General features: G+C 39.2%; 4 protein-coding genes across 14 annotated transcripts in view; 1 reads left to right on the top strand and 3 right to left on the bottom strand.

The window, feature by feature from the left end:
- Window position 1: 1 nt before the first annotated feature.
- Window positions 2–17,175, bottom strand: LOC139998109 (uncharacterized). Of its 2 annotated transcripts, none has more exons than XM_072022419.1 (6): window positions 15,643–17,130; window positions 5,897–6,005; window positions 2,530–2,862; window positions 2,212–2,444; window positions 1,779–2,096; window positions 2–1,687 (listed from the first exon to the last, which is right to left on the bottom strand). In XM_072022419.1, the coding sequence occupies exons 1-6, from the start codon at window positions 15,936–15,938 to the stop codon at window positions 1,462–1,464; spliced, it is 1,515 nt and encodes a 504-aa protein (XP_071878520.1). In that variant the 5' UTR covers window positions 15,939–17,130; the 3' UTR covers window positions 2–1,461. The 2 variants fall into 2 exon arrangements, with proteins under 2 accessions (XP_071878520.1, XP_071878521.1); XM_072022420.1 differs by having other exon boundaries at window positions 1,510–1,687; window positions 1,757–2,096; window positions 15,643–17,175.
- A 1,082-nt stretch (window positions 17,176–18,257) lies between these two features.
- On the top strand, window positions 18,258–18,961 carry LOC139998119 (U6 snRNA-associated Sm-like protein LSm5). The gene is made up of 3 exons (XM_072022436.1): window positions 18,258–18,399; window positions 18,492–18,688; window positions 18,800–18,961. Exons 1-3 carry the CDS (start codon window positions 18,354–18,356, stop codon window positions 18,830–18,832), a joined length of 276 nt encoding a protein of 91 aa, XP_071878537.1. The 5' UTR covers window positions 18,258–18,353; the 3' UTR covers window positions 18,833–18,961.
- Window positions 18,838–20,203, bottom strand: Mos (proto-oncogene serine/threonine-protein kinase mos). Its single transcript, XM_072022424.1, has 4 exons — window positions 20,046–20,203; window positions 19,779–19,969; window positions 19,314–19,696; window positions 18,838–19,253 (listed from the first exon to the last, which is right to left on the bottom strand). The coding sequence occupies exons 1-4, from the start codon at window positions 20,126–20,128 to the stop codon at window positions 18,948–18,950; spliced, it is 963 nt and encodes a 320-aa protein (XP_071878525.1). The 5' UTR covers window positions 20,129–20,203; the 3' UTR covers window positions 18,838–18,947.
- Window positions 20,204–20,353: 150 nt separating this feature from the next.
- The window catches only part of Ae2 (anion exchange protein Ae2), a 41,850-nt gene continuing 38,692 nt past the window's right edge, over window positions 20,354–23,511 (bottom strand). For all 10 annotated transcript variants that reach the window (XM_072022382.1, XM_072022385.1, XM_072022383.1 and 7 more), the window contains one exon: window positions 20,354–23,453. In XM_072022382.1, coding sequence (XP_071878483.1) covers window positions 22,781–23,453 — 673 coding nt within the window. In that variant the 3' untranslated portion in view covers window positions 20,354–22,780. The remainder of the gene's footprint in view (window positions 23,454–23,511) is intronic.

The raw sequence follows: 23,511 nt of genomic DNA, 5'->3' as shown, positions 1-23,511 counted from the left end.
ATATTTTTGCAGTTAATTCATTAAACAGATAATCCTTAAAATTTGTCTATTTTGGTTTCTTATTTATTTAACATATAATCGTTTTTGGTTAACAAACAACTTTATCTATCGTTGGTAAAAATTTAAACATAATCAAATCAATTAAAATCATTGATTTGTTAGTTGATGCAAAAATTTTAAGAATTTGTGTGATAAACTGTAAAATTTTAAACTGGCTATAAATATCTTCCTGGAAAGCACTGATTCATCTATTGTTTTTCCACTGAATTAGCATTTTTTAATTTGTCATAAACTTCAACGATTTTTGCATTAACGTAACAATGAATCAGATAACTAATCTTACTTATTCCGTGAATTCATAAAAAAACTATTAATTGAAATTCATAAATAGCATATAGAAAATATATACAGAATATGTGATAACTGCATACAATCAAAATTATTCGTTTAATAACTAAAATGAAATTTCTAAGAGAATTTGTTGTTACCCTGAATACGAAGTTGTTACGTGTTTGATAATCGATTATTAATGATATATTATCGGATGCATTTACGTATTATCGATTCCAATCTAATTCATTCAAATGTTCCTATCATGTATACGTTACACAATAGCCTGTAACAGAAACTCGTTATCCAAGCGAACATTGGCTTTTTGGTTTTGATGTATTGTTGTATACAAAAACATATTTAATTTCACAAGTGATGTTTTGCTACAAACACCTTGAAAATTTCATTGGATACTAAAGTGAGTTGCAGATTTGAACATCTGTAATTCTACGAACTAACAAATAAAATTGCGACCGATCGATTTAGATATACATGTTATATGTTATATATGTATATATATATATATATATATTCTTTGACTAGCAGAACAACAATCGCCCTAACAATAACAATGTAAGGATGATAAAACGCGTCATGAATAACATTATTTTACTCACAATCCAATAAAAAACAAAATGCCTAGAAATTTCAGATCCAACTCCAATAATCGTAAACAGAGTTCTTTTGTCTAATATCGTACGCTTTAGTCGAATTTGATCGATCGTTCGCAATAATAACCGTTGAAATTTCAAGTCCTACATAGTGTGACGAGTATTAACAGCCGAAACTTCAGCCAAGGTATATTAGATATAAGAAAGTGAACTACTAGTAAAATGACCGTAACGATCACTTGCGAGGATAAGTTTCTATATCGATATAACTCGAAATCTGTGGTCTTTAATTCGATGTTATTACTAGGAAGAAATTCAGGATTGTATTGCTATCAATATGCTGGCAGTATCGAATTGTTTCTTTAATAGTAAACAAATTCGTTTGGAATGTTTTACCGATCAAGCGAACAATCTCGATAGATCAATGACGGAGCTGAAAAAGGGAGGGAGCACTAAATTTCACGGTGATTTCGCACTACGTGTTCGAAGCACGATAACGTGCTTCTCAGTCTTGGCCTTTTCACGAGGAGCAGTCAGGCGTGGGCTTGGTCTTTGGTTTTCGTCCAAGTAACTTGCGAAACGAGGAGGTCCACCTCGATCGACTAAATCCTGTCGTGCTCTGTTCGTCCGGTTCGCTGCAACTAAGGGACTCGCTAATTTTCCTGCTTTTGCCACTGCTACTGCTGGTGCTACTACCCCCATTTTCATAACATCGTGATCTTCGATCTCCGATTTCCGAAGAAAACCTAAACAATGTGAAAATTTATTGCGAATTATGTTTCGCTACTTCTTATGTAACTAGAAGGTACACGAACTTGGTGAAATATCAAGACAAACCCTGAATCGGATGAAAAGGCTCTAGCCGTAGCTGGAGCGCTCGAGTTAGCCGATGAAAGCGATATTTCAGCAACAGGAGTACTCGGATATGCTTCATCGTCGGACGCGCTGTTACTACTGGTGGTACTGCTGCTGCTAGCATTGCTTCCACCGGGGCTACTGTCGACGCTGGAATCGTCGATGAAACTTATTTCTCGATCGGCCAACGGTGAACTGGTCCTCTGTCCACGCGACATCGACGTCGCGGACGTTGTGCTAGGTCGCAACCAGGTACGTAGATCCTGCAGCGGCGCTTGAAGGCACTTGAAAAGATTTCCACTGAAACATTTGGAAATTTGATAAATGTAAAGGTAAAAACCCTTTCTTCGTTATCGACTATCGGGGCTGGTCTGTTTATAGATACTCGTGTTTCTTCTAGGTTCGATCTACTTACTCGTCGCGATAATCATCGATCTCGGCAAAAGTGCGCCTCGCGTATAAACAAACGGAACACCGTCGTCGACGGCGGCAAGACGTAGCGTGTAGAGTCGCTGCACGAAGATGTCTCGCGGCGTGTCTCAGCGTAATCGTTTCTCGAGTCAGTGCTGCGACACCTTCCTCTCGTCTACGCCTTTCCTCTCCCAATTCTCCCTGTTCTATACGCAGCTTCTCTTTTAAAACTTCATTCTAGAGACACAGAATATACACAATATGACATTATAGCATTGATCGTCTTCATCGAAACAGATATTGTTGCTCAAATTATCATCACCTCTCTCTCAAGAGCATCACGTTCGGCACGAATAACAGTAGCCTGTTTGACAACGTCCTGGCGAGCTCGTTCAAGAGTTTGCCTAGTAATCTCGTTTTGCGCCAGTTGCATTTGCAGACGGCGCAAAGCTACTTCCCGTTGCTTCTCCAGCCGATCCTTAGTAGCTATGCAACTGTCGCGTTCGGTTTTAGCTCTGTCCACCTCTTCTTCCAGACGAAGGCTTCGTTCCAGTTGCAGGAACAGCTCGTCCTCCTTGCCTCGGAGTTCTGCTTCGCAACCCTCCAGTCGCTTCTCCAACGACCGTCGAGTCTCCTCTAACTTGTCCCTTTCAGCCTGAAACAACCGGGCAATTTTGTATTAAACGAGTTTCTATCGTAATCCGATCTTTCCAATTCGTTTCAACAGCAACTCGAATTCAACTTCTTTTGATTAAGGTCGGTTCATTCAAGAAATCATTTGTTGATATTTACTTGATAAGTCATCTCGGTAACTCTTATCTTTCGAGTTACATCTTTTTATCGACTGAGTCACGATTGTTTTCGAGTCTGTACAACTAACGTAGATAGATCGGAGAACAATACCAACGAGGTACATTCGTGTAGCAGTGGTTGTCAACCGATAAGGCGAACGAGTCCGCAGGCAAGCGTTAACGGAGATAATAATTCTAATTAAAAAAGAGAATGCAACCGAATGCTTCCAGCACTGCATCTGATTTCACGGTCGCCGCTTTTGGGTGCCTCCGTTGCGCCTGCAAACGGCTACATGCAAACACCATCGGTATTTATTATGGAACCAATTTTGCAGCTCCAGATTCGAATCTACCGTGCTCGGGGTAGGATGTATAGATATCGAAAGCGTACATTAGTTCGATAAGACGTGTTTATCGCTAAAATACGACTGAAATGACGTTCGTGTATCAAGGGTACCATCGAGAGAAACGCTATTTATAAATCGAACACGGTACTTAGACTATGCGTTACGTTGCGTTGCTACACGTGGCAAATCTATTCTCGCCGTTTGGCCGATTGCGTAAGTGCGACTGAATCGTAAATCATCGATCGTCTGTGTTGCTTCGCATACGAACGACCAGTTCGTCATTGAACGTTTCGACGTTGTTGGTCGAGCCGAGTGGAAGATCGGTAACTGAGCCGGTGGTATGACGTGATCCGGCCGATAATGCCGCCTCGGCCGCACCTCCCTCCTTCGACTGAGTCGCATCTAGCATCGCGCTAGATGCCACATTGTAGGTCAGCTTAGGCGGCCAAACTAGACTGTCGATGGTACGAGGTTGATGAACGGTAGTACGAGCCAACTCAGCTCGGGGTAAGCCGTTCCGCGGCTTCCACTGCAACGAAACTAAACGAGGAAAGGTACGAAAAGAGAGGCTACGAAAGAAACTGGCTGGAAAGAAAGCGAAGAAAGTCAAGAGGAAGGAAGACGAGGGGCGCTGCAGGAACGAGTTGAAAGACAAGATACGAAACCGCAGAGGGAAAAGCGGAGTAACGAAATGTAACCATTTCTTCTCCACGGCGAACTTTTTGCCATTCGCTCGTCGTTGCTCGGCTTTGTCTCTGCGGTTTTGCCACTGTACGGTTCACCACGGTCAATTTTCTCTGGCGGCTAGTGCATAAGCAGACATACAAGTTGACGCGCATCCACTGGAAGGCCAAGGGGAAACCAGTGCCCACGAGTGAAATCGACCTAAGTACTACTTACACGGCCTTCCTCCGGCTATCCTGCTCTGCGTCTATGGACGCGACACGACGCCTCCGCTCTTTTCTAGACCTCTTTTCTCCAAAGGCTTCGCGGATTTGTCTCTTCCTTTTACTTTCTTTCCTATCTTTGTTTCCTGCCCGATATTACAGACTGGTTGCATTCTACAGCCGGTCACGGAAAAATCACGCTACGCTGGTTCAGTTTATCGTTTCTTCGCAACTTCTTCTAGAAACGATTTAATCGCAGGTACATATTTAGTCGGACGAAGCCTACATTCCGCTTATTTTTCCTTCGATCGAGGTCAAATCTCGATAGTCGAATTAAACCTTGGCGTGCCAGTTAAAGTTGTAGGCGACGGTTAATTGCATGTCGATATTTCGAGGAACGCGAATCCGGAGCACGTGATTAGACAAAACGCTGTACGCACGAAGATGGAACGTCTCATTTCCCCCCTTCCGTTTCCCGATTGTTCCCGCGAGAAAGTTTCGTCGCAGAGCTGCCGTCAAATTTCTTCGAAAAGGGCAAAGAGCGTGCGAGAGCTATAAACGAACGCCAAACGGACACTCGACATGGGAAATTCTGCCTGTCAAGGTCTACGGTTACAGTGACTGACTGACTGGCACCGGCTATTCAAACAGGATTGAGAACGTGTAAAGAATGGAACGCGTCGAGCTGTACCGCGTACGGTTTTTTCAGATCACGACAATCATACGCAAGAACTTTTTTGTCAGGAATATTCGACCGTTCCAAAAATAGGAAAAAGAAAAGAAAAGAGAAAGAAAAGGAATTCGAACAGTCATCGCGGACCAAGATATTTGTCGGGAAGTAGAATTTTTATGAACGTAGGAATTCGCGAGAGGAACAGGAAACGAGTCGTTTCTCATCCGGCAAGTGGCGGCAGTGACATCTATCGATACATTTTTGCAAATACTAAATAAGCTGCGTAGTGCAAGGAGACCGTTTTCTCTCGCGCATTTTTACGGATAATATTGCAACAGGCGAGAGCAAGTTGATTTCACTCGCGGTACAAGCTGCCTGGGGCCATAGATACCATCGAGCACAGACTAACAAGATCGCGGAAGGATTCTGATCTTTGTTGCAACCGTCTCGAGAATTAATTATACGTACGCGTTGCTTATGCCAGAGGCTCTCAAAGCTCACGTAGCGATAGCAGCCCGTTATCATGCGAAACTATTTTTATTTTCATCGAGATATAGATTGCTACAGAATTAGGAAAAAGCGAAGATTACGGTAGATTTTTTTAGAGTTCCGTAATTGTCGAGATTAAGATAAGTAGCGCGAACTCGAATCGAATCTATGAAACTCTGACGCATATTATGCTACGTACGTTCTTTACGCGATAGGGAAAACGATCGACGGCGTTTCTTTGGCTTCGTTACGTTTCATCGGTTACCAGTTTCGCGTATCCGATATTTAATGTGCTACGCGCTAGTTAGATTCGCCGACTACTCCGATAAACCGACCTAGATATATATCGTTTTCTGTTACATCCATCTACGATCGTATCATGTGGAACAGCAAACTTGTCTATTTTTTCGAATTACAATAACACGATGATTCCTATCGTTTATCATCGGCTGAATCTGCATTTGACAAGATTCGATTAATTAAAAATGCTTATCCGACGTACCTTCACCTCGTGATAACGTTCTTCCAAGTAGTAGGCGATACCTTTGGCTTCCTCGTATTTCGCCGCCAAAGCAACGTATTTATCGTAGTGACGCTTGAACAGCACGAACCTGAAAGCAAATAGCATATTAAATATCTACTATCTCGAGTACGTCATTTTTCATCATCTTTCGAGAACAATGACGCGAGTGAAAGTAAGTTTACAACAAATGGAAGAAGACAGAAAAATCTCGTGGAAAAATGCTAGCCGTATGATATAATCGCGTGACACCTGCCCGCGATTTTATTCCCATTTATTCGTATCAAACGAAACTCTACGTTTCAGATGTTTCACCCAGCAAGCCTGATTCTATCGTCGTCGTGGACGAAGATTCGAATAGCGATTAAGAGCCGACATAATTCACAGGCAGAACAACGATTCTGAGACAGACAGCCTCGTTTCAGTATCACCGAATGCGCAACAATCTTATTGGCCTATCAATCGCAGCGGATTGAGTTCGTCGTCGACGAGATCTCTCGTTAGAGATCTGCCGTTTGGAAACCGGAAGCGTGCTCGGGTCCCACGCGAAGGTTGCACGTGTAACGAGCGATACTCGCGACGACATCGAGAAGCTAGCGAGCAGGAAGCCGACCTTTCGGTCATGGTGTGGCCCGGTCGGGTCTGATGCGACCCGATGCGCTCGTCGACTGCAAGTTGCCTGCAGTTGGTTCGCCGATCGATTTCTCTCTCTCTCTCTCTCTCTCTCTCTCTCTCTCGTTCTCTCTTCTTATTGATCGCTGCGAATCTGTTGCCCTCCACCGAAACTTCCTCTCTCCGGTTCTTTTTATCTTCGACTGGTTCACTCACTGACACTCGCACTGCCGTGTAACGGCTCGTCCATTCTCTCCGAGACTTTCGCTTTCACGATTGCTCGAGACGCGCGGTGTTCCCGCTTCGAGATCCAACAACGATCTTTGCTTGTCTTCCGGGTTGCCTGCCAACCAGCCAGCAGTCAGCCTCTACTCTGCTCTTCAAGAATCCGCCCGTCACGCCTTTCCGGACCGAATCTCCAGCGTCATGTGAAACTGAAATATCGCAATGTAATTCTAGCCAGGTGTCGAAGGTACCGATCGCAATACGAGCCACCGATTATCTTCGCTTCTGCATTTCAAACTCACACAGCTTCAAAGGATACCGAGCGGAGGACAAAAGTTCAGATTCAGCTGCTGAACCGAGTCAGATTCAGTTCAGCAGCTGAACTATACGTCAGTTTCCAGGATATTCGGTAAGACGATTCGATCGTTGCGATAGTCGTCCATCGGTCGAAAGTCCGAATATCAAATGTCAAAGATGACACACACTGAGGGAACGTTGTTTTCGATGATTCTTGGTTTCGTTGGTAGAATCGTGGAACGGTAGTTCGTTTCTCTTTGTTAAGCCAGAACCAACGAAATTCGCGATTGTGGCTAAGTAACAACAAGTAACAGTTAAGCTACTGTAAGAGAATTCTGAAAAATGTTCGCGGTAGAAATGATTTTAGAGAAAGTGACTACTGGTGGACCTTTGTCCGACCACAAAATAGTCCACGATGGTAGCAGAAATATAGTAGTAGTAGTAAATAGTAGTCTAGTCGAATACATATTTTTTCAGAGACAAATTAGTGGTAGAAATGTTTTTGTATCATATGATTCAGAACGATACGCAGTACAAAATAAGCGACATTTTTCATAAACGAAAAATACACCAATCTTTCTTACATTTCGTTTTATGTCTTGAAAACAGTATGTCGCAGGTGAAAAAGTTTCGGTGGAAAGTTACGGCTAATAAAATTGATTATCTGTAAAATGCGACCTGCTACGTCATTATAAGCTCAATCGTTAGGTTGCAAATTAGTAAAAAGAAATCCACTTTTTCTCAGTCGTCTACAGCTTTGGTTAGAATTGCGATACAATGGTGCAATCGTACAGTCGCACAAATTATCGAGACTTTGTGTGAACTTTCGACCGTTCGTGGGGAGACGCGATCTCGAAGAAGCGCGTCAATGGGAGTCGTAAATACCTGTTGTTACGATTCGATTAATCGATTCGATTAATCGACGTCACGAATCGATCGATCCCTTATTTCTTTCGGGATAATAAGAGTGGTTGAATTAATATAACTCTGATCTTAACAGATTATATAATATATGTAAAAGATCCAACAACTTCAGCGTGAATACAATGTTATTTATGGAATGACAAACTACGAATGAGTACGACCAGAGGCTCTTTTCGTGTTTGATGACTTGACTTCTGTTCCTCGAATTCTCTTGTAATTCGCACCGGTGTTATCTAAGGTTGAGTTGACATAGGAACGGTGGAACAGTGAAGACCCGTCTTGTGTTATTACGGAAGAAAGCTCAGTGTAGGTGTGTACTTTGAACGAAGGATTCAAATTCATAGTTCTCACTTTCGTCAGAAAGTGAGGTTAACAATCCGTAATGCTCATTGGTCATAATCTACGTTAATGACTGAAGGTATGACGTGGAAGTCCCCTGCGGTTTATGGGTGTCCTTGTTTATGCGAAAAATTGCCTTTTCTATTAGACAAACATTCGCTTTCTCCGTAATTTGGAAGAGCGTGGAATAAACCTAAAGACTGTTTTAAGGACCATCCACAAACCGAAAATACTTATATGAATAGAGATTAAGTTGAAAAGTGTTTATGGCGGGTCATGACAAACAAATATTACTCATACTAAGACAAACAGAAAATTTTTTCTTTGCAATAAAAAGCTTATTTCTCTTATTGTCCGAGCTTATACGCTATATAGGAAGATCTATATTTTGATATGTAAGTAAACAAAAATGTAGTCATTCAAACGCTAAAATACAACTTTTGCATTTTTCACTATATCGTAGTGGAACTTGTTCTACCGATTTCTGCAGTCATTTTACGTAATTTAAAAAAAAAGGTGTTTCTCTGGCACCAATCATTTCCAAGACAGGTCTTTTTCCATAAAAATCAGCAACGCTAAACTATTAAACATCAAGAAATGAAATAAGTCTGTTTACAGTTTATTGTTTGCGATACATGTGGGTCATTTTCGATCGGATGCCCATAAAGGGCAGAAGAACGTTTGCGAAGCTGAAAATTGTAACTTATGGAAAAAGTCACATTATCTCGGCAATTGTAGCATTTAGAAAGACATTCTTTTTTTTTTAATTTGGATTACTAAAAAAAAGGAAACGATTGGTAACATCTGTTTCATTGTTGAATATTATTTAAAGTGTGAGACTGTACGATCATACCACTGTATTGACAATTTTGATTAAAGATGTAAACGATTGAAGAAAAACGGATTTCTTCGCGTTTGTTACTAATTTACAAGCTAACGATTATGCTTATCATAACGTAACAGATCTCATTTTACAGATAATAAACTTTATTAGCCATAACTTTCTACTGAAACTTCTACAGTCTTGCAGGTAGTTTCTGGGACGTAAAACGAAATGTAAGACAAAGTTGTGTTTTTCCGTTTAATCGATATTTTGTTTATGGAACATCGAAAGAAAATTGTTTCAAAGTTGCTTATTTTCTTTCAAATATCGTTCCGAATCGCATTATGCAAAAACATTTGTATCGTCAATTTGTTCCCGGATTTAAGCCTCTTCGAGCTTAATTCGCGTGGACCGTGGTATCAACCAGTTAGCCGTCTTTGACGAGTATACTCGTCACGAAGAAATGGCAATATTTCGTGTTGATGACGAGCCCTGTCGACAATGGCTGTTATAATATGGAATTAAGTTGTAACAACCACACTGTATCTGACGAGTATATTCGTCATTGCTTACTTTTCCTGACACATTTTAGGTACACACTTTTCAAAGAGGTTACAACAGGTAACTAGTTAAAGGCCAAGGAACAGTTGGCACACAGTTCAAGACACCTTAGCGCTTGTACCGGCCATAGGCGTAAAAATTAAATAAAATTCTCCTGTAATATACCGATCGTAATACGTTTTTCTGTGAACCTTACGACGACGGATGTTTAATACGTTGAATGCCACGCCAGTTTTACAAGGTTTGACTGTAGCGCCACGATGAATTTTTTATTAAGCGATACATATGAAATATGTTGAAATATTACCTACAAGAGGTATGTTACGGTGTATAATCATCATTAATGAATTTATCTCATTGAGGTCATCGGTGACCCCCATGCTATTCGACGTGTTAACGCGAAATGCCACCAGGTTGCAAAAATATTTTCCCGTGCACCTTTCGCATACTCGGTTAGCAGAATTTTTATAGATTTCAGGTTTTGATCCGCACGCTCTACGCATTAATTACTGCAAATGCCGTAACCATCTATTTGATTGCCTTAACACATTGTTGACCGGTAATTTTACTGAGAATTTATCTCATGTCACTGGCTGTTATTTCGTAATTGGATGTGGAAGTTAAACAATATAAATAAACTTTAATAAATTTTATTTATTATTCAATTTTTAATATTTCTTTTTCGTATGATAAACAGTGTAACAATCACCTACGTGTAATGGTACACAACAACTTTTGCAAATATATCTAGTTTCGCTGCGTTTTTATTTTGAAGAGCATACTCTACACGCTATAGTCGGATTTGTTTTTCTGCCAGTGATTATTTTTTCTAAGACGTGGTCTGACGCTGATGCGAAAAAAAGTGCATCACGAGTTTACTCGTGGCCGGTCGGTAACGTTTGGCCATGAAAACACGAGTTAGCTCGTGACCGGTCAACAATGTGTTAATATTAAGGGAATATTAGGAACGAGGAACCCATGAAATACATGGTGATTTTTCTACGAGTATCAGCAGAGACATACACGTGGAAAAACATAATTCTGGAAAGCATTCGCTTAGCTGTTCCGGACGAAACGAACTTTCCCTTCCTTTTCTATTCTTCTCTCTTTTCCTTCTCTCGTCGCAGTGACATAGCAAATCTTTGTTCAGTTCTTATCGAAAAGATCAGTGGCCATTACAAAGAACACTGCTTGCTGTACGAGTCTCTGTCTCGTCCATCGATGGATATTACACGACGTTTTAATTTAGGATCTCGATACATCTTGCAACTCGAGGCTGCCATACAGTTGCAAATTTGGCTCACAGCCCAATGTGCCACACGTCTATTCAAATGGAAACTTTCGTCGATACGCAGCTCACAAAAAGAAGCGAGAAATCTGGACGCGTATTCGCGTGGCGACATTCGGCGCGTTTCGCCGACAAGTACCAAGGAAATTGCACGTATTGTTGGCGAGTACACGCGTGTTGCATAACACGCGAGTAAGAGAAGCGACGCGGTAAAGCTGGGACAATAAAAAATTTTCGGATTGAGTCGCTCGTAAATCGGGTCATTCGTCGATGGAGAAATTGGCGTACGAATTAGGCTACCGTTTATCACGAGCAGCGCTTCGAATAGTTTGCATAATAACGATTTTCCAGCGACTTTCTAAGCCAAGTATTCCAGTGAAAGGGTTAACGACGATGTGTATCGTCGCGGCCAAAAATGGTGCAGTAACCACAAAAGGGTGTGTTATGCTTGTTTCTTTTCTTTTTTTGCCTCGAGCGATGTGTGTTTTTTGCTAGGAGATCGAATATCTACTCTACTTCGCGATGCGCGTTAGCGAAAGAAAGCGAAGAAACGCGTCTTTTCGGAAACACTGGTGAAATTTGTTTATGAAGCAAGCAGAACGAAACATCGTACTATCGTCACGACATTGGTAAAAAGATTTGTTCTCAAGTAATTCGTACTTCCCTTTTGTCAATAAAAATAAAATATAAGAATGGAATTAATAAATAAATGATAAACCATGGAACACGACGTTAAACGTTAACGCAGCTCCGTAACGAACTACATTCGTACCGTTTAATTTCCAGCGATTTGTTAATTGCAACTATTTCAATCGTCTATGTGGAACGACTAACTTAACCGGTTAACTGCGTTCGACGTGTATACGCGTCAATTCAGAATTTTATTTCGGTGCGGTTGACGTGTATACTCGTCGTGTGAAATAAAAAATTACCATTTACTGTAAGAACTGAAAATTTCGGTGAAAAGTAATGCAAAGGACATTTAGTGGTATGTTTCCTTTATACCTTCGGCAAACTTGCTCTGTATTTTATAGAAGAAAAATCATTTGATTATTCTCTTTGATATATCGGTTATGCTCTGTACGCTTTTTCTAAATTGAATTGATTATTTTCTCCAATGTATCCCCATTCGTGTATTTTACTTTATTATTTTTTGGCAATTTTTAAGTTCTTAATGGCGATGCCTTTTTCAACAATGGATCCTTTCTTTGCAAAAATTGATGATAGGAACATTTGCCCTGCGTTCGACGTATGTACTCGTCCTTGTTTGATTTTAACTACGCAACGCGTAAGGGATTTTTGAAATTAAACTCCGCGGTTTAACAGCTTAACTACGCACGGTTAATTATTTAACCGTAAAAATCTATATGGAATTGGTATTAACGCTAGCCAACTCAGCGAGAGAAACACAACAGCTAGACGGAATTATTTTCCGACCATTACCCGTTAAGACCTAGAAGCTAGCCTCGTTCCTTTAAAATACACTAAACTCTAAATGGTACAGTACATTTTCACGGTATGTACGTATTCTGTAACGAATTAAATAACCACGTACATAGTAGTTAGCTAGCTACGTTTTCACGAATAAACAAGCAAATACCGTGATATCAATAAATCTTGCCAAAAAAAAAAGAAGAGAAAGAAAAAAGAAGAAACCGGATTCCAATGCTTCTTTTCGTTAATCTCGAAGTTAACGAGCAAAGTTTCCAAGCAATTCGCCTGTATATAACGATCGCCGTTGGATATCTCGAAAATCTAAATAAAGACAACCTCACACCGCGTTTCTTTATTTCGCAAGTGACAAGGTTACCCCTTTGCAGACCACAGACTAATTTCTTAAGTTGGTCGCTGTGACTTATATATCTTAATTGGTACATTTACAATATAATGACGCAACCGTTTTATCGATGAGAAATTGAAGAGGCGGAGAAAAATGAGTTTGCAAAAGCTCGAGGAAAATGAAATTAGAAAGCAAATGCTTTTACTTTATTCGCTTCTCCGGGACTCGATCCTATTTTTATTGTAATACGTATGTACGTATGTATTTCGGTTGACGTGGATGATACACAATGGAAGGATAACGAAGACGGAGAAACAGCTCTCAAATATATCGCTATCTTTAGCTTTGTTCTTTTCTGCACAATGACTGAAGAGCCAACCGATGGCGCTCGACATCGGAGGGGCACGAGTCAACGGTTACGCATCGGAGAACTCGTTGATCGTCGATTCCGATACCTACATATATTTAGCTGATCGAAACGATACCGGTAGAACTGGAACTCGTGCTTTTTCCTTCAATGTTGTCAACTCGACGAGGAAGCCTCTCTAATAAAAATACGTGTGAATTTTATGCGATATTACACGTTAATATCACTATTAAAATTGTATCGTTATTTGAGAGGTTAGGTCATCGACCAGATATCAATGAAACATGACAAAGTTTAAAATCATAATGGCTGACAGCTTTTTAATAAAAATACATGTGAATTTTATGCGATATTACACGTTAATATCACTATTAAAATTGTATCGTTATTTGAGAGGTTAGATTATCGATCAGATATCGATCAGACATGCCAAAGTTTAAAATCATAATGGCTGACAGTACTGTTTTAGTACATATGCGAATCGTTTAATGCGTGAATATATATTCTATAGCATATGCAAATGACGACTGTGATAGGAGGTTAGCATGGGGCGTCGTGTTGCCAAAAATGAAAGTTATTTTTAACCTATTCACGATTCGTATTTTTACCATTGAACGTGCATTGCGCGTGAAATATTCGGTATCTGTTTCCAAGCATCTTTCGAGAGAATAAATTTCTTTCCGAGCGATAAAAAAAGAAATATCTAACGGAAAAGAAAAAAAAAGAATTCGTGCTCGCGCTTATGATTAATCATCGCAGTTTGTCTTGTAAGTAACGAGGGTAAAAGAAGCGCGGCTATCTCTCTAATTACAGACAAAATTACTGAAGTTGTTGAAACCGAGGCGAGCTGATTAATTGCATTGATTAAATCGTGTTTTAAGTGGACGCCCGCTGGCTCCACTCCGGAGTCGTTCGTAATTTCCTTCGAAGCCGTTTTCATTGAGACCGTCTCGCGCTATTCTACGGAAGCCGCTCCTTCTTCATTAAAAATGAAACGCTCCTCGCTTTCCGTTTTTAAACACGTTGCGTGTCTGCTGCGTATGCGCGTCTACGAATCAGCTAGCTCGAATAGTTTGTCAATGATTCGACGTCATCGACTAAATTGAACTACATGCGACATGACGCGACGCGACGCGACGCGACGATGCGAACCGGAAACGATTTTCCCTCTTCCGCGCGCCTTTACGTGTACGCGTTCCAATCAACGATTTAAGATATATGCTGTTCGTGATAAATCGAACAAATTCGTCGTCATCGCCTTTCGTAAAAGCACGTCGGCAAAATTCTCGAGAACGTTTATCAGTATTTTGATTATTCGCAAAGAGATGTGGCTTTAATTGTTTCTGTCGTGAAAACGGCTAACCGCTTTTAACTCGTCTTAATCTTACCTTAACTAATTCTTCCAAATCGAGTAGATTGAAATCAAAAATATTCAACCAAATTAAATCGGTAATCCCGTGTTTCGAGAATTCGACAAAAGCGTATTAATTACGGGTAGTGGAAAATTACTAACGATGTAGAAATCTGTGCGATTAATTATCGAAAAAGAAATTGAATCGCGCGGCTACATATCTTTTTTCAAGTTTTAAACTCTCTCCCGTCTACCGATAAACAGAGCAATAATTTTATAGCCTGCTGGGGTCGAACATCGGCGTTAACATGAATACGGACGTTACGCATTTAACGTTTTAGGCATCGTTGCGAAGCATAGGAAATCTCGTAAAACTCGTCTACGTTTATAGTTAACATACATATTCCGTAGTCCCGGATCTCGCGCCTGCGGCACTTGCAAATCTAGTAATATCAGCTTCGAAACAAGCTCTTCGGGTCGTAAATTATCAAGAAGCCGGTACATGAGTATTTCATTGGAATTCTTGGTTTCTTCCATTTAGATCGCTTTTATCGGCACGCTTATTATACGGTTCGAGTACTCGGTCGTACACGACCTCTATCTTTCGATCGAGGAAAGTAGGAATCGAAGCGACTCGTTTCAGGAAAAGATAGTAAGCTAAAAACATGCGTCCGATACCGGACCGTTTATTTATGACTTTCGACAAAAACCAATAGCTTAAAGATAAAAATCGGTGATATCATTGACTTAAATATACAACGTGCTACGTCAATAGGTAAAGTCGAGAGATCGATGTTCACGAAACGTATCAATACGTGCGGCATAAAAGTATCGACTGATGGAAAATAAAAGAAAGAAAAAGAAAAAAATGTGCAAACACCGCACCGGCGAAAAAAGCGATATCAAGATACAGAAAGTGTTCAAAGAAAAATTTGCTTGGGAAGGAACCTCGGAAAAAAGTTGCCTCGTCGACTATCGATCGAATCATTCTGAAACGTTTCTTTTTATTTCAAGTTACGTAAACGAAACAAAGAATGTTCTAGCAGGAAGCTAGCTCTGCATTAATATAAATTGTCACGCACGATAGCGACCAACAACCTTACCCGATCTAATTGCACAGAATAAAGGATCAAAGGAAGAAAAGGAGAAACGTATACGAACCTGTAGAGATCGTTTTCAGTGACGATGTCTCGGATGGAATCCTCTGGATCGATACGATCCGCTGGAAAACCCGCCGGTCCGGCAACCCTCGAGGACAACAAGGGACACGGTGGTTTTATGGTGGAGTCAGTGGCCTCGTGGAGGGCGCTGGCCGCGATAAGGTCGTCCTCGGAGGCGGTACTAGGCAGAGGCACGTTTGGACTCGGAGATCGCGAGCCGGAGATCACACCGAGTAAATCCTCGCTCCTGGAATGTCTCATTTCCATAGCACCGTATCTTCCAGTGGTTGTCGTCATCCTTCCACCGAATCACCGTAGCACGCTCGATTTTTCCACGACCGCGACCCGGTTAGACGCGGTCGTCCTCTTTTCCTTCGTTCTCGTTGCCACGACGACCTAAACAGCCCGAAGGAACCGACCACGATCTAGTCTTCGCTACTCAAATCCGGACTGGCCTCCTCTTACTACCTTTTAGTCGACTCCCTAGAGAACCGCGATCCACCGATTTTCATCTCCGAGATATTTTCTCTCTTTCGCTCCTGTTTCGCCACCGTTGCTCAGTTGCTCCTTCCACTTGGCGCGCTCCTCTTCCACTTCCACGAGAGCGCACGTCCTCCGATTCCTTCTTCGTTCGCGGCCAACCAGAATTCCTATCGCCTTCTTTGCGTTCTAGTTCATCGCTCGATCTTTCACACCAAGTGATTTCTCTTCGACGTTTCTTTTTAAAATCTTTTCACAAGAGGATAGCATAACCGTCGAAGCAAACGATAACGCTCGTCTAACGTTAAATCGCCGCTACACACTTTCTCGATCTCCAGTATGAACACGCGCACGTCGGCCAAGCATCAAATACCACTGAGGGTAACGGACTTTTGCGTCAACTATCCGTTACGTATATTCGCACGTTGGTACGCGTATTACCGAACGTATCACCGATCGCGCCACTTTTTCGGTTTCTTCTCCTCCTCCGATCGATTTCCATTCGAACGTGTTCCTACGATTTATCAGGTATCACGTCGAGATACCATTAACAGGATCAACAGGACGTATCCTCGTCATGGACGAATCCACGTTTCAACGATCGCGCAAAGATCTGTCGGTCACGAAACAATCCACGAATCTAATCATCGATCAGATTCAAGCCGCCATTTTTACCCGATTCTATGAATATTATTGTACCGTATCTTTTAAAAAGCACCAGACACGGAGCACACGGCGATTATTCTGCTCTTTGTAATTAAAGTAATTAGAAAAAGAAGGGTGGTTCTTCTGGACGGACCATGCGCGGTAAACACGATACACACAAGTACCTGGGAGCGTCCACTTTGCACAATACAAGTTTATTTCACACGATCCTTCCGCACACTGTGTGCTCGTTCGTAGATTTTTCCGTCGTTCCGCCTTTCTTTCACGAGCCGCGACCAAAGTCTGCCGTAACGGGAACCGACGAAGCCGCTTTGTCCTTTCGTAAAGAAGGGGCATACGAGAAAGGATATACCTGCGCTCTTGCGCGTTCGTCGGGGATACGCTGACGCTGACATTGACCAATAAACGTCCCTCCGATGAAAACTGGTCACATGACGAGTCACAGGTACAGTCCTTCAACCTTCTCCCTTTGATTTTCTCCCAGATAATAATTCAGGAAGATCATTCTTTTCAAAAATGTCGCGCAATTTCATTAAAGCCATTGAAATGACTACGACATGACGTCTAGTGTTCTCGATCGTTTTACACGTTCTATTTCTTCGTTTCCCCGCAATTTTGTATATAATGTGGCCTTATCGAAAGGGAGGTTAGTCTCTGTTTAAATATTACGTATGCTTTGCATTGTCTCGTGAAACATAATATGTTACACTGCGATGAAAATAAAGCATTAGATTGTTGAATCGTTCAATCATTTGTACAAACAATACTGTAACAATATAATACTATGAATGTTCATCATGATTGCGATTATCAAACTTATTAAAAGTTATACAGGTTACAATACTTCGGTTAACGTCCAAAATTTTGATGTTGCTTTACCGACTTCCATGGTTGGCAAAGTTATGCATGTAATTTCCCTATATATGTATTTCCTAGAACAAGCGTTAGCAATTGGTACTTACAGAGAGGAAATCTCCGGCACTTGCACGGACAGAAGAATCCCCACCGTAAACAGTGGTTTCACGGTAGGGCGATCTATGAACGTAGAAACTCGTAAAAACTACATCAAATACAAAATATCGTACAAATAACGAAATAATCTAAAGGTGGAGTAAACCTTGCTATCTGTTTGTGCTTTTACGAGATCAATACCGTTAAAACAAAAAATATTACGTAGAGTACAATACGGTTTTACTTATCTATTTACAAGTTGACAAGTTGACACTAAATTCGAAATTTAGGAAAATTCGAAAAGTGAAAAATTCATTCAGAATATGTGATGTAATATTTTGGTGGTAAATAATCGCAAAAACTCTAACTAAATCAAAGATAGTATACATATAAGACTATCATTTTCTTACTACGATTAACAGATATTATTTGCCTACGCCTACACATGTTCTAGATTTTGGAACATTGATTGTATTGTTGCTTATAGCATAGATGGCACCTCGGTGGTGTTTTCAGGTATTATCTTATTCCCGCTATTTCCCGATGAAATAAAAAATAACTTGTGCTGTTATTTTTATTTTTAATTATCTTATATCTCACTAACGCTTTCACATTATGACGAGTTCTGTCAGTACAAATCCATCAACATTATTGCCTTTAGGTAAGATGCGCCTTGTTTACAAATTTATTTTTAACCTCACTTTTTTGTTTTGGTTATCATAGTATGAATAATTAATTTTCATTAATTTTCAGAATTAGTTGACAAATGTATCGGTTCTCGGATACATATTATTATGAAAAACGATAAAGAAATTGTCGGTACCTTGTTAGGTTTTGATGATTTTGTAAATATGCTGCTCGAAGACGTGACAGAAAGCGAAGCAACACCCGAGGGACGAAGAGTCACCAAGCTTGATCAAATACTGCTTAACGGAAGCAATATCACAATGGTTAATATATTTTTATACTTTTAACAATTTAAAATACCTTCTTGAATACAATTATTATTAAAACTATTTATCAGTTTGCTAGTTTTATATAACAAACCGTTTTTTTTGCAGCTTGTACCTGGTGGAGAAATGCCTGACACGTAAAAAAGTAACTTTCTCTGGTATATTTTGTACAATAAAAATTTGATCTGTAATTTACACGTACTACTACAGAATATTAAAAATATCTGTCGATTAAGAATAATAATTCGAATAAATATTAAGAACAAAGTAGCATATCGATCTTGCTTATTACTTCGTTGGTTGTAATTCTATCAGTAGCATTTTGTGACCACATTTGTCTATACAATGTTTTATAGACACCTTGAAATTCATCATCAATATTATTATCTGCTGGGCGATGTCCCTTCACAGAAAGATAAATAATCGTATGACTGTGTAATCCAGCAAATGGCAGTTTTCTAAATAACATTTGCCAAGCTACAACTCCTAAAGAGTAAATATCTGCTGCAGGAGTCAGTTTATTTTCTTTTATTACTTCTGGAGCAGCATATCCTGGTGTACCCTAAGAAAAAAAATCTTTTTCTTAATAAACGATATAAATGATTATACAGTAGAAACATACGTGAAATTTATTAATTCCATTTGACTCTTCTATTAATACGGAACTACCAAAATCTGTAAGCTTTGGTTGACCGTCTGCAGACAGTAATATATTTTTAGGCTTGACATCTGCATGAATGACACCAGCATTGTGACAAAATTGCAAAGCACAAGTTATGTCCTTTAATATACAAATTCTTTTGGTTTTAGTTAAGACCGTTTCCTCTATATATTCTTGTAAAGTAGTACCACATAACTCCATTGTTATTAAAGATAGAGAAGCACCTTGTTCTATCATTAGCACTTTTACGATATTAGAATGTCTTAATAAAGAAGCATGTTCTTCACCTTTCAATGTATTGAAAGATTTTTCTGTTTGCATCACTTTAGCTGCAACTTGATCACCTATCAAGTATTTAGTATTCAAGTGATAATAATTAAGACTGATAATAATTAATTAGAGAAAAATACTAAAGACATATTTTACCTTTATACAATGCTTTATACACAGTACCAAATCCTCCACTTCCTAGACATGTACCAGTTCTAGAGGGTAGACCATTTTTCAATATTTTTTGCCTATTGGGAGTATCGATATTAAAAGGAGACAGTTGATTTCTCTTCTCAATACCTTTTCTATATGTCTCTTTTATAGGAGTCTTTGGACTTAGCAAAGTTCTATGACAATGCAACATGAAATGTTCTCTTTAAACAAGTGAATTTGAGTACTATGTTAACTTTAGTATTGTACTACCTTCCATCCACGTTTTTTAATATCTGGGGTGATATGTTACAAAATTTCGTTGCTAATTTTTGAGGTGAAGCCATTTTGTACATTAGAATAACATATACTCGCCTAGTTTCTTGATACTTGAGAACACAGTAACAAAAATATATATTTTTTGTTTCCAATGTGTCATGAACTTTAAGTAAACATTAAGAGAATAAACAACAATCAAGTGACAATGAATAAGCATGGAAGTATAAAAATAACATAGTATCATAATGATTACAAACTTGAATTTGAAATGTAAGGACGTAATTTTAAAAGGCTACAAAATAGAGGGGAAATAAGATGTTTTATTTGTCTGTTTTCTAATATAAGGCATAAACCATCTAATAGGAGCCTATTACTAATTATTACTTTTTAATACTGTATGACAACTAGATTATTTACAATTCTTTTATGAATTCATAACAATTCATACTTATCATGATAATCTTTCAATATAGGTAATATCAGTAGTATGTATATAATAACATGTTAATGTCTAGACATATCTAATGAAATTCTGTGTTATTTCATGCTAATAGTACATGCTCGTAAGTACTACTACCGTGTGTTTTTACAATTCTGGCCCTCTATCACAATTATGCAGCGCAATGTTATTGTTGATTCGCAGCTTTCGTACTTTTGTATAAACAAATAATAAGTAATGCGATTATATATTTTTTTTTTCTTTATGGAAATATTAAGATTAGGTCTGAGTGTTATTTAATAAAGTACTTTAGCGGATTAGCAAAATATTTTAACCGATTAAAATAGAATGTCTTTCTTTTTTTTATAACAGCATCTAAAATATTAATTTTAGTGATTTCTTTTTATTGCATGTATTCAACATACGATGACATTATTATTATTATCATTATTATTATTATAGCTTGGTCTTGTTTAAAGTTTAGAAATTATACATTTGCAACATCAACTATTATTGTAAAATTAACAATCACCACAAAGTAATTGCCAATACTGATCATTTATGAAATAAAATATATACGTAAAGACGAATGTTTAAAGATTTTACCATTGGCGTAGTTAGGTCTCGTCAATGTTAATTTTGCTTATATATTATTTTTAAATAAATATACGACGACAAATTTAAATAAACTCTGCTTGAAATATGTAAATATGACTTAAAATCGATTTAAGCTTTTTCAGAAATATGTAGAGCTCTTTTAACCCTACCCTACTAATCAAAATATTCTTTTCCTGAATCTAACAATGTTACACGATGCTTCTCTAGATGTGTGTTTGGAGTTGTTCTTTGTTTACTTAAATAAATTTATGCTATTTTTAGAATCAAATATATTCAGCGAACAAGGAATATGAAAAAGATATTAAAAGTTTTCAATGTCGTACGACATTATCATTCAAAAATATAGTAAAAAAGAATTATAATAGAACTAATCATGCAATACAGACAAATGTATAAATATTTTTTATTGCGTAAAAATCTACTGCCGCATTTTTAATCTTATTTATAATACGAGGGATTGACTTAAAGTGTTGCCAATGGCATACGAATATAACTTCTACTGTCTAAGAAACTACATATTTATGGAAAGATTTTCACGAAAGAAAATTTTCCACGGGAAAAGAATCGATTTGTAATTGGCAGAACAATAAATTTGACGTTTAAGTACATATAGTCGAAATATAATGAAATCTGTCATTATTTACGTTTGTAACATTCAAGTTCGTTTTTAAGTTATTTATAAAATATTATTTTCATCTAGGAATAGTGATTAATATTGGAGCACATATTTAACGGATATTGCTAAATGATTGTAATTCTTCGCACGTCGTACTAACGAGATACGGTCCTAAACAAATTGTAATATAAGACTTTTAATATCGGACGATGAGAGCAACTAATGACAACTATTCGAACATTTCCTTATAAAAGATTTAGTTTTCATTCGTCTACGTTAACTCTGCATAGACGGACCAGCACCATTTTGTAATTTATGACCTTTTGATTTGGCACTCTCGCATCTCGTGCCTTTACGCCTAAATTTTCCTGAGCAACGTGTCGTTCATCACCTTCCTGTAGAGGCATTCAGAGGCACCTTTTTTCCCACCAAGTCGAAAAGAAGATGAAACGAATATTGAAGTTTCCACTATGATTATGTTAGATAGTATGTAGGTATCGAATATCGCTTGCATTTTATTTCCTACTCCATAATAAATGAACTTTCTTCGACAACAAACTATACCGATTCTAATTAGTTTGTATCCAACTTAAGCAATGATTCTCGATGGTTGTGATTTGATAAAATTCAGTTGTTCAAGTACCTACACATATCCGACGCAGGCGTGATAACACATCTTTTCGTTTCATCTTGTTCACATCATTCTCGATTATTTACAAATTTTGTAGTACAAAATAATCTTTACGAATTTAACGAGTTAACACCACCGTTGGGAATCAGAACCCTCTTATTTATCTCTTATCTACGTTCCTCTCTTAATTCATTGGTATACATACATATTTGCTCTTTCACGAAAATAGACTCTTTTTTTTTTTTTTTTTTTTTTTTCAAGAATTCGCAGTAGTATTCAGAGTCGCTCTGATACGTGACAGGAATTGGAAGTAACAGAAAGCACGAATCCTTTGGACAGACGGGAGAAGAAGAAAACGATGCGGACGTGGGGATAAAGGAGGAAAGAGGGGAAATATTTGTTGGACAAGTCGAATAAGGCACTATCTAACCAGGTAACGGAGCTTCCTCGTAGAAATCTGGCTCGTCCTCGGTACTCTCGTGTTCCGATCCTTTGCTGTCGAGTGCCCTTAGCTCTGCGGCGGTAAAAAAATGCCTCATCTGAGCTCGTAGAGGTATCATGAGAATCAGGAAGAACGGAAGCGCCAAGGCCGCCCTGGTACTTTTCACGATCCACAGTATAGCCAGGCACAGAATTTGTACGAGGGTGAAGATGTGCATCTTGTACGTTTGTACGCGCCGAACGTAATTAGCCGTGCCATGGTGTTTCACCGGCATGAAAAACAATTTCACACGATCGAACAGTTGAACACCGTTCGTCGAGGAGATACCCATGTAGAGAAACACCCCCAAAAGGACGGACATTGGTACGCGTCGTAGAAGCGGCGCCATCAACACGCTTATGCCGATCAACACGGCGACTAATAGGGCGCTCACTCGTTGCTCCTTCACTTCGACGATGTGCGGTTTATCTCCGGGAGCGTGAGTGCGAGACATAACCGTCACCGCTGAGACGTGTGTCAGCGATCGAACCGAGGCAGCGCAACACCACGGGGCGCCCATTAAACCACAGCCGACGTTCATTAAGCACACTACCACTATATCCATGTGGTACCCGTTACCTTTCCGTAATTTACGTTCTTTCTTATCGATGATGAGTCTATAAAAAAAGAAACAAGAGGGAATATTTAATAAGGCAAGGGGTTTATTACGGATTT

This window comes from Bombus fervidus, chromosome 2 (assembly GCF_041682495.2).
Source record: "Bombus fervidus isolate BK054 chromosome 2, iyBomFerv1, whole genome shotgun sequence".
NCBI classification, from domain to species: Eukaryota; Metazoa; Arthropoda; class Insecta; order Hymenoptera; family Apidae; genus Bombus; species Bombus fervidus.
The sequence above is the reverse complement of the archived record's forward strand: the minus strand, read 5'-3'. Positions and strand labels throughout refer to the sequence as shown.

What these genes read in the sequence shown, in the direction of transcription:
- LOC139998109 (XM_072022419.1), bottom strand. Translation starts at nt 15,938, where the DNA reads ATGACGACAACCACTGGAAGATACGGTGCTATGGAAATGAGACATTCC. An exon ending in ACTGAAAACGATCTCTACAG is followed by an intron (nt 6,006 to 15,642) that starts GTTCGTATACGT and finishes ATTTGCTTTCAG; the next exon opens with GTTCGTGCTGTTCAAGCGTC. An exon ending in GCCTTTTCATCCGATTCAGG is followed by an intron (nt 1,688 to 1,778) that starts GTTTGTCTTGAT and finishes CACATTGTTTAG; the next exon opens with GTTTTCTTCGGAAATCGGAG.
- LOC139998119 (XM_072022436.1), top strand. Translation starts at nt 18,354, where the DNA reads ATGACGAGTTCTGTCAGTACAAATCCATCAACATTATTGCCTTTAG. An exon ending in ATCAACATTATTGCCTTTAG is followed by an intron (nt 18,400 to 18,491) that starts GTAAGATGCGCC and finishes ATTAATTTTCAG; the next exon opens with AATTAGTTGACAAATGTATC. An exon ending in ACGGAAGCAATATCACAATG is followed by an intron (nt 18,689 to 18,799) that starts GTTAATATATTT and finishes TTTTTTTTGCAG; the next exon opens with CTTGTACCTGGTGGAGAAAT.
- Mos (XM_072022424.1), bottom strand. Translation starts at nt 20,128, where the DNA reads ATGTACAAAATGGCTTCACCTCAAAAATTAGCAACGAAATTTTGTAAC. An exon ending in GTATAAAGCATTGTATAAAG is followed by an intron (nt 19,697 to 19,778) that starts GTAAAATATGTC and finishes AATACTTGATAG; the next exon opens with GTGATCAAGTTGCAGCTAAA. An exon ending in ATGGAATTAATAAATTTCAC is followed by an intron (nt 19,254 to 19,313) that starts GTATGTTTCTAC and finishes TTTTTTTCTTAG; the next exon opens with GGTACACCAGGATATGCTGC.